This window comes from Hippocampus comes, unplaced genomic scaffold, assembly GCF_001891065.2.
Source record: "Hippocampus comes isolate QL1 unplaced genomic scaffold, H_comes_QL1_v1.1 scaffold202, whole genome shotgun sequence".
Lineage (NCBI taxonomy): Eukaryota > Metazoa > Chordata > Actinopteri > Syngnathiformes > Syngnathidae > Hippocampus > Hippocampus comes.
In genome coordinates this window covers 670,102-688,018 of record NW_017805829.1, presented here as the reverse complement: position 1 = coordinate 688,018, position 17,917 = coordinate 670,102, and the positions used below count along the sequence as shown (strand labels likewise).

The following is a 17,917-nucleotide window of genomic DNA, read 5'->3' as shown; positions in this document are numbered from 1 at the left end:
ACCACTACCTCAACACCCCCTCTTCTCATCCCCTTGCCTTGCTCGCTCGCTCATTCTCCTTTCGCTCTCTCCTTCACCGTTCTCCCTCTCATCCCACCCCCCAAGACCCCTCCTCTGTGTACCCTCAACACACACACACCTACACACACACACACACACACACACACACACACACACTTTATGTGCGGCTCGGCCATCTTCTGCACAGCTATGCATACGCGCACACACACATACACACGCACGCACACACACACACACACACACACACACACACACACACACACACATACGCACGCACACACACACACACACACACACACACACACACACACACACACACACACACGCACACACATGCATCCTTCATCCCTCGAGAAATCATCCCCAGCTCCCATCTCGCTCTCTCCTCCATCCTCTCCCTCTCTCCCTCTTTCTCTCGCTCGTTCTCGCTGTCTGTCTCATTCTTTGAATGTCTCTCGCCCACAATTCTACATTAATGGTGCGAGCACATTTTGAGGTTTATTACCATACACGCCGGTCTTATTTTCTTCTTATTTATCTTGGTTTGTTAATAACGGCGTCATGATGCATTGTTTGTTTTTGTAATAAATGAGTAGTAATGGTGTAATGTCAGCGATGTTTTTAAAGTATATAATTACGCTACTAGTTGAAAAATAAATCAGGAGTAACATTGTAAAAATAGCCATAATACTAAAATGAACATCATTTTCAGGTCAATTTGAATTAGTTTTTCAATGTATAACTTGGATAAACAAAATGCTATTGTATGTTCATGTTAAAGTGCAAAAAAAAAAAAAAAAGAAAACAAATTTTTGAATGTAGGCTTGTGTGTAAAGCTTTAATTGGTGGAAAAAAGGTTTTATGTCACTTAAAAAAGAACCCACCAGTTCTAGCATAATTTGCAAAGAATTTTTTTTGTTAAATTTTTCTTGTAATACCTTCACATAAACCCGTTGCTGATTTGTACAAATGTAACATCTAATGACACATGAAAGTAAAAAGTCAATTCTTTTTGTGTGATTTTAAAGTCACTACTTAATGAATGTGTAATATATTTTAATAAACCCTACGCTAATTATCATCAGAGTAATCTAATTATGTGCAGGAACATTACATTTGTGTTCATGTAAGAAACTTGAATATGTAGAATTTTTAGGGCAGTTGTGTCTTTTTGTAATGTAATTTCATCAGCTCTGATGTAAAATTAGCATCTAATTACAAGCAACATTATTTACATTTAAATAAAAATGTAAAACATTAAAAATTTTGAAATTATGAACACTATAAAAAGAAAAAGATTTTGCAAAAGCTTCAATTGGAAGAAAACATGTATGGTTTTAATTTTTTTAATTTTTTTTTTTTTTTTTTTTTGTGTTTAATACTATGTCATCATTATACTAATTTGCACATATTAAATAAAGTCATCAACATCATCACACCAGAAGGTTACATTAGTCCCATTGTTATGCGTTTCCGTCAACTTATGTCCCGTCATTTGTATTCGCCGCCAATGTCTGGCATCACACAAATTGATTTAACTACGCTCGGCTCGCGTGTAACTAATTGATTGAGCGTCGCCGTGTTGTCCTTTGGCGCTCCTTGGCGTCGGAGATGCCCTCATCTCAGCGCCGCCGTGCGTAAGATTTATGACCCCTTCGGTCCCAAATCAATAGGAGGGGGCCAGGGAGATGGTCTGTGAGGGGGCTCCGACTGTTCAATGGAGCGCTTTTTAATTCGGGGTATTCTCCCTCAACTTTTCAATGGCTATTTATCGTGAGATAAATAAATTGATTGCGAAGCATTGTGCATAAGCCTGTGACAAAAATATATGAGCGTGTGATCGGATCCATGCTGGATTTTCCATAAAAAGCTTGCATTCAAGGGCGTGATATATATAACACTAAGATGAATTCAAGTAGCTTTTGTATACTGGGGAATTATTCTGATTTAAGCACTGTAGCTATTTATTCATTTGAAGAGTTCGCGGAATCTAGGCTTGCAAGGCAGGTAGTAAAATCCAAGTGATATCCACAAATGTACGATGCTAAAATGATACCTCAATTTACGAGTAATCCAATTTCAAACTTTGTCAAGGCGCAAACTGTCACCCGGATGATTACTTTGTCAGGACCAAAAACTTAATATCGTTGGAGGGCTGGTCTCCAAGTGTCCACATCACGGCACAGATTTACCTCCGCTGTCAAGACTCTAGTATGCAACTTGCTCACCGCGTTCTAAGGGAATGAAAGGAGCCACTTTGACTGGCCAAGTTGGCTGTGACCACTCCCACAGTGATATAGCCCTTCCTCTTGCAGGTCTTCCAGCCTGTGCTCATCTGCAAAATTGCCAACAATGGTTCTAACCCGCCTCCATGCAGAGATATGCCCCACACCGTGCAGGATTCATGCAAGTCACAAAAATAGACCCTGTTGTGCTTAAATCAGCCACATCACTTTGCATTCGAAAAGTCCACAAGCTTAATGTGGAAAAAAAACAATAAAATAGATGGGCTAACAATATTAGCATCAATTTTTCAGCACTTGTAAGACCTTGAACAACTTATATTTGGGCACAAACATATTCACAAACATATATTCTTTATCCTCTATGAAAAATGACGAATATTTCTGCACCTTATTTGCAACTGTCTTCTCCTGTTACATCATCACATTTACGACTGATGGCCAAGAAGGAAGCCCATTTAATCAAACTGTTTGATTATTAAGCAGTTTAATTCTTCCAGATCTGCGTAGTTATGTTATTAGTGTATGTTTCATAACATACAGTAGTGTCGAGTGCGATTTGTCAAAAATTATAAAAATAAATGTTTTTGTGCGGGCTATAATGGATTAATGGCATTCAAACCAATTACATTGAGGAACATTGATTTAATACCATTGATTCAGTTCCATTGAAGTCGTGTTGGTTGTGAATTACAAAGTACCTGTAGACACCAACTGCCAAAAAATGTCTAGCTTTTCCCCCTACAGCGCCATCTGGTGGGTCACTGCCCCACATGGCCCCAATATGAGCAAATAGAAACAGCAAATAAATTAAAAACGACATGCTTCTCGGAAGTTCAGTGAAAATGTAGCATTTGCGTAATCATGTCAACCATGCGGCCTTACTTTGACCCCGCATGTGTGTGAGCGTGCGTCTGTGTGTGCAGGGGGTGGGTTGGACATCTGTCAGACAGAAGGATTTAAACAACTACTTACATTTATTGATTTATTATTTGTTTTATTGACTTTTAAAACACTGGATGATTATTTTGCAAATCTCGCATTGGTGAGCCCGGTGACAGATGTTGATCTTAACCTAAGAAAAAGATGAAAAATTTTTAAAAAGCAAATTTTAAAAATGAGCCTCACTGTTGTAACATTTTTGGAAACGCGGTAAAGGTGTTGTCCCACCTCTTTTGGGGCACCCCACTCTTCCTTAATTTGACGTTGTCCTTTTCTTTAGATACAATTTGGGATTAATAAAGTATACTGCATCTATCATTCTTCTGTATCTTTCCTTCCTTACATTAGTTTCCGAATGTGGCTTTAGCGTTTCATCTGACAAACTCTTGTCAAATGGAAGTCACACATGCACCACATATACTTGCCACCATTCACATTGCCTCTGATTTAACCCAATTACATTTTGGCTGTTATACTCGGCTGGGGGGTTCCCATTAAAATTGTTGATATGCAGTAATTTGCAGTGTTCAATCAGCCTGCAATGCATGTTTTTGGAATGTGGGAGGAAACCGGAGTACCTGGAGAAAACCCACGCAGGCCCAGGGAGAACATGCAAACTCCACACAGGGAGGCCTGAGCTGGGGTTGAACCCAGTACCCCTGCACTGTGAGGTCGATGTGCTAACCACTGGCCCACCGGGCCGGCAAAAGTTTTGAAATGATTTTTCTTGGTCTTTTGAACAGCGGTGTGTAAACTTAATATCAACTGTACTTGTTTTAAACCTCATCGTTTAATGATGTGTAACAATTATTTAGTTTTCTATTAATATATGATCTAAAAAAATATTAAAGGTGTACTCTACTCAAAAATTTCCTTTACCATATGTGAGTCTGTACATGATATTTTGATTAATATTGCATTTCTGGAAACTGAAATGAGCAGAAAAATCCACCTATTGTGGTCTATCTCTTTCTCCCACTTGCTCTCGACTGAAAATGACATCAGAGTTGCTCAGGTAACAACCAATGACGGCTCAGCTTGTGAATGTCACATGACCGAACTGAGAAAACAGGTGAGTGATGATTGGTTGTTACCTGAGCTCGAAGCAACTGTGATTTCATTTTCAGTCGACAGCAGGTGGCAGTGTTTCGACCTGTGTGTTTGCATTGACTTTTCTTTTAAATAAAAATGATGGTTAATACAATTTTAAACGATACAAAGTTAGGTATAAATAGAATTTCTTAATACTGTATACCTCTGAGCTCTAGCCTATGTCGTTGATGTTCATACACAAGAGCAAAATGGTGAAAAGATTTACGACAACAAAGTTGCTCCATGCAGAAGAAAGGGATTTTTATGTTGGATTACTGGAAACGCGTGCGCACACACACACACACGCACACACACACACACACACACACACACACACACACACACACACACACACACACACGTGTGCACACAAAATTGCTTCCAAACATAAAACGCTTTTAATTTGGCTTTCTGCATGGGGGCGTCCTCTGTAGCAGCCTTGCTTTCCTGTAAAAAGAAAAAAAAAGTGAAAACCAAAGTGTATCATCCAGCAAGGCTGTTTTAAACGCCCGAGACAAAAGAAGTCCAGGTCAGGCAGAGTTGCCAATTAGGAGAGAGAGAGAGAGAGAGAGAGAGAGAGAGAGAGAGAGAGAGAGAGAGAGAGAGAGAGAGAGAGAGAGAGGATGAAGGAAGAGAACATTTACTAGCCCCCTTTAGCTGAAGCCAGCGCTCACCGGGGCGCTCGCTCACTCCAGCTTCTCCCAGTGCCACGTTGCCTTGACAACCGGCAGTCGAGAGAGGAAGGAGAGAGAGGAGAAAAAAAAAAATCAGCTGATTAGTCGGCATGGCAACGGCCAAGATGTAATCCCAGCAGACACACTCGCTCTAATCAATGCCCCCCAACGCAGATGCTCTCCTGAGGATCAACAAGAAAGATGCTGCCGGCCGAATTGCACTCCACATGGACCCCCACCCTGTGCCGCCACGCCTCACATACTCAAAACAAATAATTAGTCAAAGCTAAAAAAAAAAAATAAATAAAACCCACATACCGGGTAATAAGTAAATATGGCAAGCATGGTGTCTTTTGGAGAATCCTGAAAATGATCATCAAAGTTTTAGGACAAGCTCTGGCCACATTAAACCGTGTACAGTACACTCGAAATACAGTTGGGTTCAGAATAACCTAATTTGGAGTCAAAAAAGGACTGACCACTACTCGGGTCATTTGTCATTTGTCTCTCCTATAAAGCAACTCCAAAAATATTTTCTTTGTACAAAAAAACAAAAACAAAAACCCACAGCAAGATTGTTTGTACATTTTTAATAGGGTTAAATTGAAGCAAGCAGCGGTTGTTCCCTTTTTGACCCATAAGTGGGTTATTTTTTACCCGAGTGACATTTTGTGTCACCCTCTCGTGTATATCCTTCCGCTCAGGCCTAATATGGGCGAACCCCAATTGTTGCTTGTCCAAATGCCATCCCTGAATTATGCTCGAAATGGATGCTTCCAACGAAAATGGCTAACTTCTTTTTCGGTTTTGGGTCCTTGAAACTTTTTCCCGACATCTGTTGCGACAGTCAATTGATATCTAACTGCTGGGGCGGAATTCATCAGACAGGAATATGGAAAACTACTATACAGGGGCTCAGGCATGTGCACAGATAAACCCCTCGTGGTGCTCCAGCACCAGCTCTTTTACCCAGGAAGAGAAAAGTGCTTTTTGATTGGAGCTAATTTGTTTTTCCATCAGTCATAATATTTTTTAAAAATCTCTGTCATTAACTCCCTCCAGAAGTGTTTGGATGCAGTATCAGATGAATATGATTTGAGTTTCTGGGAGAAGTGTGTTAGCCTTCACCTTTTGAACAAGGGTGTGTAGACTTTTAATATCGACTCGAGCTTCCGTTCCCCACTTTGTAAATGGTTTATTGGCTGTATTGACAACAGAAATTAATAGGCTGCATAAGGTCCACATAGCTGTGCTTTTTCACTTAATTCATAATTTTGGCGATGGTTGCCCTATTATTTGGTTTGAGCACCCGCCCCTAAAAATGCCTGTCCCATTGCTTTATATTCATGTGTTTTTTTTTTTTTTTTCAGACAAATGCTGTGTTGACTTGAATTCTGAGTTTACTCTTGCGTTAGTGTTGGTTAGTGATAGTTTATGACGCATTCCTACTTGTGTGCTAAATTTTAGAAGCGGAACTCTTATTGTAAACCGAGCACCCTGTTGAAAATGTTATTTGCCTTTTACAAAGCACTTGTTAATCTTCAGTTTTTTTTTGCATTTTTTGATTTTTTGATTAAAAGGTTCCATTTTCAGAGCGGAAATGAAATCAAAGTTCAGCTGATTTTTAAATATTTACTTCCTCGTTCACATTCGTTACCTGATTGATTTTTCTGGTGACAAATGTGTAAGTCTCGGCAGAGGTCTTTTTTGTTTTTCCAAATGAATCTAACAAGTGGCAATGTGGCAGCAGGTTTGCACGGAAGGTCGCCTGATCGTGGAGTTCGCGTTCGACGACCTGATGAGGATCAAGACGTGGCACTTTACCATCCGGCAGTACCGAGAGCTCATCCCTCGCAGCATACTGGCCATGCATGTGAGTTTTGCCACACACATCCCTGCAAAACACACACACACACACACACACACACACACACACACACACACACACACACACACACACACACACACACACACACACACACAAATCCCAGAAATTTAGCAACATCGAAGCAGAAAGATTTTATTTTTTTTTTTTAGAGCGAGGTATTGTCTCTGATGGAGAGGTTAGATAATCATAATCGGCTTAATTTCAGTAAGTGACATTCAGACCCTTGATCTGTTGCCCATGTCTAGACATGCAAGCTGTTCAAAAACACACACACACACACACACACACACACACACACACACACACACACACACACACACACACACACACACACACGATCTAATTATTGTGCACAATTGCAACACACCAAGCCATTTTAACTCTATAGAGACAGTTTTGTTAATCAAATAATCATTTCATCAAAGGGTAGATTAGAGAACCTTAATTGTCTTTTGAATACTTCCAGCTTTGTCGAAGGCCCTTTCTCTTTGTGTTCTGTTCGACAAATCAAGGTCCAGTGAGAATGTGCTAGGATTCATTTGTTAGGGAAGAACCAAGACCCTTCAACACTTTTGGAAAAAAAACTGTTTGTGTGCCAATACTTTTATCTGCATGATGTATTTCACATCCAGTAGGTGGCACTTGTCCCAATACTTTTGGTATCCCAATACATTTATCCACGTTACATTCCACTTCATGTTAGTGGACTATTTCACACCAAATAGGTGGCATGTGTCCCAATACTTTTCTCCATGTGCTGGTGGCGTACGTCAAAATACTTTCGTCACGATGTTGTACTCAACTTCCTGCAGGTGGCACGTGTCCCAATTAGGGCTGTCACTATTGAATCTTTTTAGAATCGATTATCCTATCGACTACCCCATCGAATAATCGGGTAGTTGGGTGGCTTTGCACCACATCTGCAAAAAATATTACTGCTGCTGAATGAGCCTTCGCTGTGAAACTTTTCTTAGTTTGTGTCTGTCTATCTGTATTATCCTACCTCCCGGTGGCCAAGGCACACACTCCAGAAGGAGCTCAATGTGCGGCACAAACAGGTTTTAATGGCACTTTCAATACAATACAATACAATACAATTCACTTTCATTCATTTCAAGGCAACGCCACTTTCAGTCCAAACAAAGGTGTTACCCATCTGGATACTTTTGTCCATACCTTACATTGTCTATGTGATGTGAGCGTGTGTGTTTCTTTTAGCCAAATCTAAATACAAATTCGACCTCGCCGAGAAAGTAGCCCCTGTGGGTGCCATTTCACTAATTCCTAAAGAGGTGCGGTGGTTGTACTGTGTGTATTTGTGTGTGTGTGTGTGTGTGTGTGTGTGTGTGTGTGTGTGTGTGTGTGTGTGTGTGTGTGTGTGTGTTTCGAGTGTGCAGTGTTCACTCTTTTTGATGGCTGCGCCTCCTAATGAAGGCACACACACAAACATACGTGCGCACACACACACACATACACGCACTGGGAAATGAGAACAGACTCCAAAATTCGTGAGGTGGACAGTCAAATTGTGTGTCTATATTTTTACTCGAGGATTTTTTTTTCTAGTCATTCTGCTTATTTGGCAAGAGAAGCTATCACATTAATCACATGACACATGACCCAGCATTCTGTCAGCTTTTTCTTTTCAATATGGATGACTTGTTGTTGGTGTGTTTATTTCTATTGTGCCAGGTTATCATGAATAACTAGGCAGAATAGAGACTTTTTTCCCTATGGATTATACGCCCTAAATTTCCCAGTGCAGTATCCACTTATGGTTCTGAATAAGAAAATGATGGCTATAATCACATTTTACAATGTATGTAATATTCTGTGAGAGTATCTAAAGCTGTTAAGTGATGACTGTTCAGTGGCGTGGGAATGCACAGTCGCCATAAAGTCAAATAAATCATCACCTAAGTAAGTGTTAGCGAGCTTTTCTTAGTGTGAAAAATGCAAATACACAAAGAACAAATGTAGTGTGAATACATAATGCTCTTTTGTAAAGCAATTCCTCCTTTTGCAGATGAAAACATGGTCAACGCCTACGTTATTTTTCTTATTGTGACGAAATCAAGATAATCTTGAACACGAGTGGCTTGTGGTTAAATTCTCTTTATTGAACAGTCATCAGTATTACAAAGTGGACGCATCTCAAAAGTATAATTTTTTTTTTTTTTCTGGTGGTTCGTTACCCTACTGGGCCCCAATTTAAGCAGACTGCAGCAGCTATGCCTTTTTCCATTTGTTGCTAGGCAAAATTTGTGGGTCAAACTCGCAACACATTTTCATATGAAGACGGAGAAATGGCACACAGTAAAAATATGAATGTATTACAGTGCTCTATATAATATCTGATGATATTGGTGGGTCACTGCTCCCCAAATTCAAGCAGACTGTAACAGTTTCACAATTTTCACTTGTTGATAGGCAGAATTTTTCGGACACCATATTTGACTGATTAAAGAGGGGAAAAAAACGTTTTCCACGTGTTTATGTTTTTAAGTCATACATGGTTGTATTCTGGGTACTTTGCTGCAGAGCGAGCAACTGTCCCACACAGTCAAGAAAGGAGAAGGAGAGGTGGCACTCACTACAGAAATGAAAACTTGAAATAATGAGTTGAGCAATCCATACAAAGTACATATTGAAACCAAAAAATGAGTTTTTCTCTCAACACTGGACCCTCAGCTGGATGTTGCGGAGGACTCCCTTAGTTGCCCCTGATGTTGAGCCCCCAGTGTTAGCATAGGGATTAGTGTCGTCCACATCATTGCTGCTTTGCCAGTTTGTTTTCATGGGCACCTTAATATGTGCCCTTCGCACAACATGACATTAAATGTTTGTCACTTGCTGCTTGGCAGAATTTGTGGGGCACTGTCCTGTAAGACCAAAAAACAAAGTTAAGTAATACTGACCTGGGCCGCAGGGCTCCACTTCCCAAAAAACGAGAGATGACAGGAAGATTTTTTTCATAACTTTGAATTTTGGAGCAACTGAACTTTCTCAGCACAGCGCTCTGTGACTGGATCTTACGGGGGGTGGGGGGCATTGATATCAGTGCCCACAAATTCTGCCTAGGTACAAGTGGTTGTGCATTACTCAAAAGAATCAGAGCTGTTCTATTGATTTCATTTGCAAGATAAAGATGCAGCTCAAGCTAATTCGTTTTTTACTGTTGTTTCTGAGTTTCTTTGGGGGCTGTGGAAGTGTGGAAGTGAACTACCAAAACCCACGAGATGATATCATGGACATAAATTATGCTAATCCGTTGTCTTCAATGTAGAATATAGAGTAGTTTCAATTATAAAATTCGTGTGAATAAATATATCCATTTTGGGGGTGGGGGGAGGGGTTAAAATTTAACAAGGGTGTGCCTGTCTTGGCTGTGTGGGGCAATGAAATCCTCTGCCCTCAAGTAGCATCAAGAAGCTGTCAATAATGACAGTATTCTAGCCACAGCATGACCCCTCATGGCTGTTGCAGAACACTGCCCCACCTTCGCAACTAATTACAACAGTCAACAAATTTTTGCTGTTTTTTAAAACATCAGAGACGCAAGAAACTTGTCTCTCTATTTTTTTTTCACTGATTCCGAATCTGCCCTTGCTTTTTTTTCTCAAGCACAGTAGGTTAACATAATACTGTAATAATGAAAATAATACACCATTGAATAATATTTATGAATTAAGGAATAGATTCAGCAACAGGTGCGCAAGCTTTTATAGAGCAAGCTTAAATACAAAACAATGACAAAATGATGAACTAGAGGAAAAAAGACATTGAATAAGTTTATCGGAACACATAAGGCCATCTCTGATTAAAATTTGCTGTGGACAAAATCAAAACGTTACTCATAGTGGTGAACCTTAGCGGTTAGTATTGTGCTCATTTGTGCTAGTGTTAGCTTTGTTGTTGATGGGGGGGGGGTTTGTTGTGTTTTTTTTGGTGCATCCCACACCCCCCACCCCACCACACACCCCTGCCCTGGGGAGGGGGGTGCGGGCTGAGAAATCAATTAATGGAATCATGATTAGGACATGGAAGCAATCATGTCATTAATTATATGACTTGATTAGTGTGACAATAACAAAGGTCTACTTGACTTAAAATGACAGCATGCGTGTTAAGTGTTTTTTTTTTTTCATTTCCAACTTGAGTGCATCGAACATGTATGAATGCCAATCAGCCAAATTGGTTGCGGATAATTGCTTGTATTCAGATTAATGTAGTGAGTATTTTGTTATGTTGTGTTGTTGTTATTTTTTAATTTTGCAGCCTTTGAAGTTGTCTGCATGCTTTTTCTTCCACTGTAGGCACAAGACCCTCAGGTGCTGGAGCAACTGTCCAAAAACATCACGCGCATGGGTTTGACCAATTTCACCCTCAACTACCTCAGGGTAAGTATGGAAGTGTTTGTCATGTGTGAATAGTGTATATGTGTTCCAATATCGAGCAATGATTGCCAAATTTTCACTGAGTCAAGGCACAGATCTTACATTGGAAAAATCTCACGGCACACCACCAAACAAAAATGTCACAAATCATTGTAGATAATGCAGTTAATTGTACCTCGTGTCATTTAGTGGAAGAGCATTCCATTGTTCTGCCTGTCACTATATGTTTCTGGCATAGAAAGGGGAACAAGGATGCATTATGTGTAGTCAATCAATGATAACTTTCAGATAAATGAAATTTATTACAGCAGAGCATCAAATAGAATGTTTTATTGATATTCCAAAATTCTTATTGGCTGAAATAGTCATGTCTACTTGCTGATTAGGAATACGATTCATCTTTTCATTAGATCTACTTTATGCAAAAAAAGGCCAATCTTTTCTTCTTTACTGATGCATGTTTATGTAGCATGTTAAAGCTGTATGATAACGACAAACAGGAAGGTTCCGCGTGTGTGTGTGTGTGTGTGTGTGTGTGTGTGTGTGTGTGTGTGTGTGTGTGTGTGTGTGTGTGTGTGTGTGTGTGTTTTTAACTCCGCTGTTGACTGACATGCTAGTATTTTTCCAAAAGGCGAGAAGGCGAGCAAGCGCGAGGCGGAGGAATTAATTGGATACAGAAAATTAGCATAACATTAATGAACACTCCCTGTTGAGACGCGTAATTACGAAATGGCAGCATGCAATTCGGAGGAGAGTGGACGGGGTGGAGTGTGGGGGGGTGCGTTTGGTGAATTTAAGGGCACCTCGGCTGCTTATAATAACCCAATTGAGGGAGACACAAAGGGGGTTGGGGAATGGAGGAATTGAGGAGGGGGCGAGGGCGGAAGGGGGTTATGTGCTGCTGCATGTTTTTGTTTTTCTGTCACAATGATTGGCAAAGCACGAAAGCATCTGCAACACAACTGGTGAACCAGCTTTTATCCAATTACATCTGTTTGTGAGGAATTGACACAAACCTTTAATTATTCAGGAATTTGGGGTCAGTCATTTGTCAAGTATATGTGATTCAGATTTGGTAGTAATTAAACAACAGCACCAGGAGAATTTTTTTTTTTTTTAAATATGCAAAATAACTGCAAAACCAAAACATTTTGTACTAAAATTGTGAATTTACTGTGTTTTTTAGCACTAGCTTCCTGGGGCTTTTTAGTGGGTCTACCGATAATAGACGCGGTTACCACATTTTATGTTAAGTGGAATTGGTTGTAGGGGCTCCTTTTTTTTTCAATCAAGCAAAATTGAAAATTGCCCAAATAACGCAAAACGAGCTGCTTCCCTCGAAAAATGGCAGATCTCAGCTGTCTTATCAGGCGGCATCTTTTAAGACTTTTTTGAATAGATCTACTCATGTTAACCAAATTTAATGCTGCCAAGTGAAACTGGCTTGGGGGCTTATTTTTTACTTTTCATTTTTGATCAGAATCGGGTAAAACTTTGAAGACAAATTCAAAAAAGGCCTTAAATGGGTGCTAAATGTGGCTTTGAAGACAAGTTCATCTTTGAAGGACTACTGGAAAAAAGCCTGAAAGGGGTGCTTCAAATCAAAACGGCAACGTCTTCTCAGCCATGATTTTGTGAGACTTTTTTTGCAGGTCTGCTCACAATGGACGTCTACCAAATTTTATTTTGCTAGCTTTGGGAGCGGACTTTTTTTTTTTAAATCGTGAACAATCCCAAAGACGAAGCACATATTTCAAACTCAGGTCCTCAAGGCTCCGTTATTTTGCATGTTTCCATCTCTCCCTGCTGCAACACACCCGATTCATAAAAAGAACATGCAGAAATGTGGCCCTCGAGGACCGGAGTTTGAAACCTGTGTTTTAAAGCAGGGGTCCCCAACCTTTTTTGCCCCGAGGACCGGTTTATGTCAGACAATATTTTCACAGACCGGCATTTAAGGTGTGGCGGATAAATACTACAAAATAATATGGTAAGAGCTGCATGAACACTGTGGTGTTTTCGAGAGATAATAATAAACACGAGGAGCGTCTAATCTGGCCGCAACACTCTGATCGCTATGGTAATGTTTAATGCCTTCAAAATACGATACAACGCAAATTCAAAGTGCATGAAAATGTCAACTCACCACAATGCTGAATCAGTGCGAGCCCCGAGCTTGATTTTCTACAACCGGGCGGTCCCATCTCGGGGTAATAGGAGACAATGACACCTGAAGTGTGTGCTTTATGTCGAGTCTACTTCGTAATTTTGTTTTTTGTCGTCGTCGCTGCACAAAACCCCCGCCTCACACAGGTAGCATGTCGGAAATAGCAACAGTGCTATTGTGGCGATCTCAGAGTATTCAGCCATAACTTGAATCCAGAACACCGGCAGAGTTGTTGTCTCGAACGTACTTTTAAGGCCGCCGTCATTTGCGATCTCCAGCAGTTTATTTTACTCATTTAGCAAGCTCCGGCGTTTTGTTTTGAAGTAATCGGTCACGTGACGGAGAAGCGTGGTTTGATGTGCGTCAAGAGTGACACAGACGGATGTAACGGAGAATCGGGTAATTTTTCAAAATACAATATCATTCATATTCCAAAATAAATACAACGGAATTAATGTAAGTTCTTATTGTGCAGCCCGGTACCAAATGCCCTGCGGACAGGTACTGGTCCGCGGACCGGCGAATGGGGACCCCTGTTTTAAAGGATCCCTGGAAATGGCCAAATGACCTTAAAATAATATTTTCTAACACAAATGGCTGACAAACTCTTGTTTCGGTCATTGTTTCTTGAGACTTTTTTTTGTTGGGGCACAATATGATCGAAGTGTCGACAGAGTTTCATGATGCCCAGGGACACTAGCTTTGGAGGTTAAATATTTTTTATTCTGCAATATTAAAAAAAAACATTTTCAATGGCAAAGACAAGGACTACTGGCAATGGCCTAAAATAATAATGACAAATATCCTGTGTCTCTTAGAGCATGATTTGGTGAGACTTTTTGGCAGGTCAGGTCTACTTATGATCGACATGTTTACTTAACTTTATCCATCCATCTATTTTCCGATCCGCTTATCCTCGCAAGGTTTCGCGGGGGGTGCTGGAGCCTATCCCAGCTGTCTTCGGGCACTAGGCGGGGGACACCCTGAACCAGTTGCCAGCCAATCGCAGGGCACACAGAAACGAACAACCAACTCACACCCAATTTGGAGTGTTCAATCAGCCTGCCATGCATGTTTTTTGGAATGTGGGAGGAAACTGGAGGACCCTGAGAAAACCCACGCAAGCACGGGGAGAATATGCAAACTCCACACAGGAAGGCCGGAGCTGGAATTGAACCCGGTAACTCTGCACTGTGAAGTCGACGTGCTAACCGCTCATCTACCGGGCCGCCTTATTTAATAATATAATTTTTTAAAATTTATTTTTAGCACGCCATAGTGGTCGACTGTTTAGCATGACCGCCTCACATTGCAGATGTGTGGGGTTCAATTCCGGCTCGGGCCTTCCTGTGTGGAGTTTGCATGTTCTCTCCGTGCCTGCGTGGGTTTTCACCGGGTACTCACCCACGTTCCAAAAACATGCATGGCAGGTTAATGGAACACTCTAACCTAACACCTGTCCCGAGGTGTGAGTGGGAGCACAGATGGCTGTTCATCTGTGTGCCCTGCGTTTGGCTGGCAACCAGTTCAGGGTGCACCCTCGCCTACTGCTCGAAGACGGCTGGGAAAGGCTCCAGCAACCCCCGCGACCCCTGTGTGAGGATACGAGATGAACAACCATCCGCGCTCACACTCATACCTAAGGACAATTTAGAGTGTTCAATCAGCCTGCCATACATGTTCTTGGAATGTGGGAGGAAACCCCAGTACCCGGAGAAAACCCACGCAGGGGAGAACATGCAATCTCCACACAGGAAGGCCAGAGGGATTGAACCCAGTAGTGGGGGGGGCGGGGGGGGGGGGGGGGTCCTGACACCTTCTCCTCATCGCTTTCTCTACGGGAATACATCAGCATGTTTTTCATGTTGCCAAGCTTCCTTCTATTCAGTCTGAAAATAGACACGGGTTTCAGGATGAGAGCCAGAGCTGCTTGGCATGCCGATCAGAGAGAATTGTAGAATGTTGTCGCTAACAAACTTAAGTATGTTAAGTTATGTAATTAGCTAAAAGAGAAGAATGACGGTGTTGTTGCTGTTGCTATTGCTATTAAGTAACCTTTTCAGCTCTATGTTGTTTGTGTTGCTCGGCGGCTCCACAAAATGGTGGGTAAACAGGATTAAAATGTTTTATATTTGAGTTATTGTGGGGTTTTATAGTATTGTTTTCCTGCAATTGGCTGGCAACCGGTTCCCACCGACTGCCCGAAGACAACTGGGATAGGCTCCAGCACCCCCCGCGACCCTTGTGAGGATAAAGCGGATCAGAAAATGGATGGATGGATGGATGGATGGATGGATGGATGGATGGATGGATGGATGGATGGATGGATGGATGGATGGATGCATGGATGGTACTGTTTTATTGTGATTGACTGGCAACCAGTTCAGGGTGTCCCCGCCTACTGCCCAAAGACAGCTGGGATAAGCTCTAGCATTCCCACGACGCTTGTGAGAATAAGCTGATTGATCAATGAATGGATAGATAGTATTATTTTATATATTTATAACATTATTTTGGTATCATTTTTTTGTGTTGTTGAATTTGCACAAACATGTGATCCAGCTGAATTTTAAAGAGTGGATGATTAAGTTGTGGATGTGTAAAGAGCTTAACAAACGTTGCTTGTATTAAAATACAAATAAGAAATAATCTCGCGTCATTTAGTTGTGTGTTTTAACAGACTCTGAGTTGCTCTGGTGCACATGACAATAAACTCCTTTTTCTTCAACTCTTTCATAAGCGCCCATAAAAGTCTGATTTACGGCGCAATTAACACATCAAGCGAGCAGAGCAGTACAGCCTGACTTTTTATGGATTTCTTTTAATAGGGGCAGCACTTCTCTTTGCTCATTTGCATTTTTTTTGGTCTTCCTTTTAGTTGTGCGTCATCCTGGAGCCCATGCAGGAGCTCATGTCCCGACATAAGACGTACAACCTCAGCCCACGCGACTGTCTCAAGACATGCCTGTTTCAAAAGTGGCAGAGAATGGTGGCGCCACCAGGTAAGCCAGCCACACTTTGTGCTCTTAATGGACCCCCAAAATGACTTCTTCATGATGACAGTTTAGCTTGAGTCTTAAATTCACAATTCAAAGGTCTTAAAAATGACAAAGAGGAAACTCAAAAAACAAAAAAGCCTCTTAGTTAGGGCCAACTCAGTATAGTTTTGTTTTTTTTGGGGGGGGCTGGTGTATATGATTTAAGGGAATAATACATACTTAGGGAAAATAATACATGAAAAATGAAAATGGTTGCAGAGGACACAAAAAAAGTACTGAAGTAAAGCTCTATTGATAAAATTGAAGACGTTCACCTCCAGCTTCCATATAGCCCATTCTTCTCCATGTTTCTCCTGCCAGGAAGGAAGCATCTGCAGCATTTGCACCCCGTGATAAGTCTTTTTTATTTTTTCGGGATTTTTTATTTTTTTTCCGGGAGGGAAACGGGAAGCGATTGCAGTGCGTCAGCGGCGCAGGAAAAAGCCGTCGGATACCACAAATCTGTGACAATAGTTTGCCGAGGCGCATACGCATCTGTCAATGTCAGCCATGCAAAGAGGAAAGATGCGGATAAGAAAGAAAAAAAAAAGTCAAGTACAGTACAATGGAAGCTGTAAGGTCACCATTGTTCCCCGAGGAAATCACGGAAGTCATCTTAAAAAAAAAAAAAATTGCTGGTGTAAAAATAAGTTAACCGATGTACACATGAAAACACTGAAAACAGTCAAAGGCTTAGTTTAAATTAAATAAAGGTGATACATGCAGATGTGTCCCTTTTTTTCATGTTTTAGTTCATCAAATTTCACAATTTCTTCAATGCTTCTGAGCAATACAGTAAATATTCCCATCCCCGGAATTCTATGAAAAGGAATATCCTTCACCCGGAACAAAAGCCTGTGCATTAACATTTTGACTACGATATTACATGTTACCGGAACTTACGTAAGCGAAAATTCCACTACCCGTAACCCGGATTGAGACGTCATGACGCGGGAGTTTAAATACACGCAACGCCCGCCCGATGCTACGGAACGACGACACCGAGACACATTTTCACTTCGCGTTTTTCGATCATCAGATTCGAAACGACGACGTGTAAGTGAGTTTTTATTGGCGTGCGTTTTACTGTAATTGTGAATCACTTTGACTTTATTCACTTAACGTCCTGTAGAACGCGGCACTAGCTTAAAAGCAGCACCCACTCGACATGACCGAACAGACTGTTCGCTTCGCCGTTTACATTCATCAGATTCGAAACGAAGACGTGTAAGTGACTTTTTATTGGCTTGCGTTTGACTGCAATTGCGAAAGATTTTAAATGTATTCACTTACGTCGTGTAGCTCATGGCATTGAAACGTAGAAGAACTGTAATGACTGGAGCGGAGCGAGTGAAATGCACCCGTTTGAGCAAGGCTGGACACAAAGTTAAAAGCATCCAGCAGACACTTGGAGTCGGAAAGACGCAAATCTACGAAACTTTAAAAAACAAGGCA

General features: G+C 41.1%; 1 protein-coding gene across 4 annotated transcripts in view; it reads left to right on the top strand.

Annotated features, from left to right (window-relative positions):
• ldb2a (LIM domain binding 2a) overlaps positions 1 to 17,917 on the top strand; it is an 89,463-nt gene that overhangs the window by 58,647 nt on the left and 12,899 nt on the right. For all 4 annotated transcript variants that reach the window (XM_019887422.1, XM_019887421.1, XM_019887420.1 and 1 more), the window contains exons 4-6: positions 6,723 to 6,845; positions 11,177 to 11,260; positions 16,303 to 16,426. In XM_019887422.1, the coding sequence (XP_019742981.1) occupies positions 6,723 to 6,845; positions 11,177 to 11,260; positions 16,303 to 16,426 (331 nt within the window). The remainder of the gene's footprint in view (positions 1 to 6,722; positions 6,846 to 11,176; positions 11,261 to 16,302; positions 16,427 to 17,917) is intronic.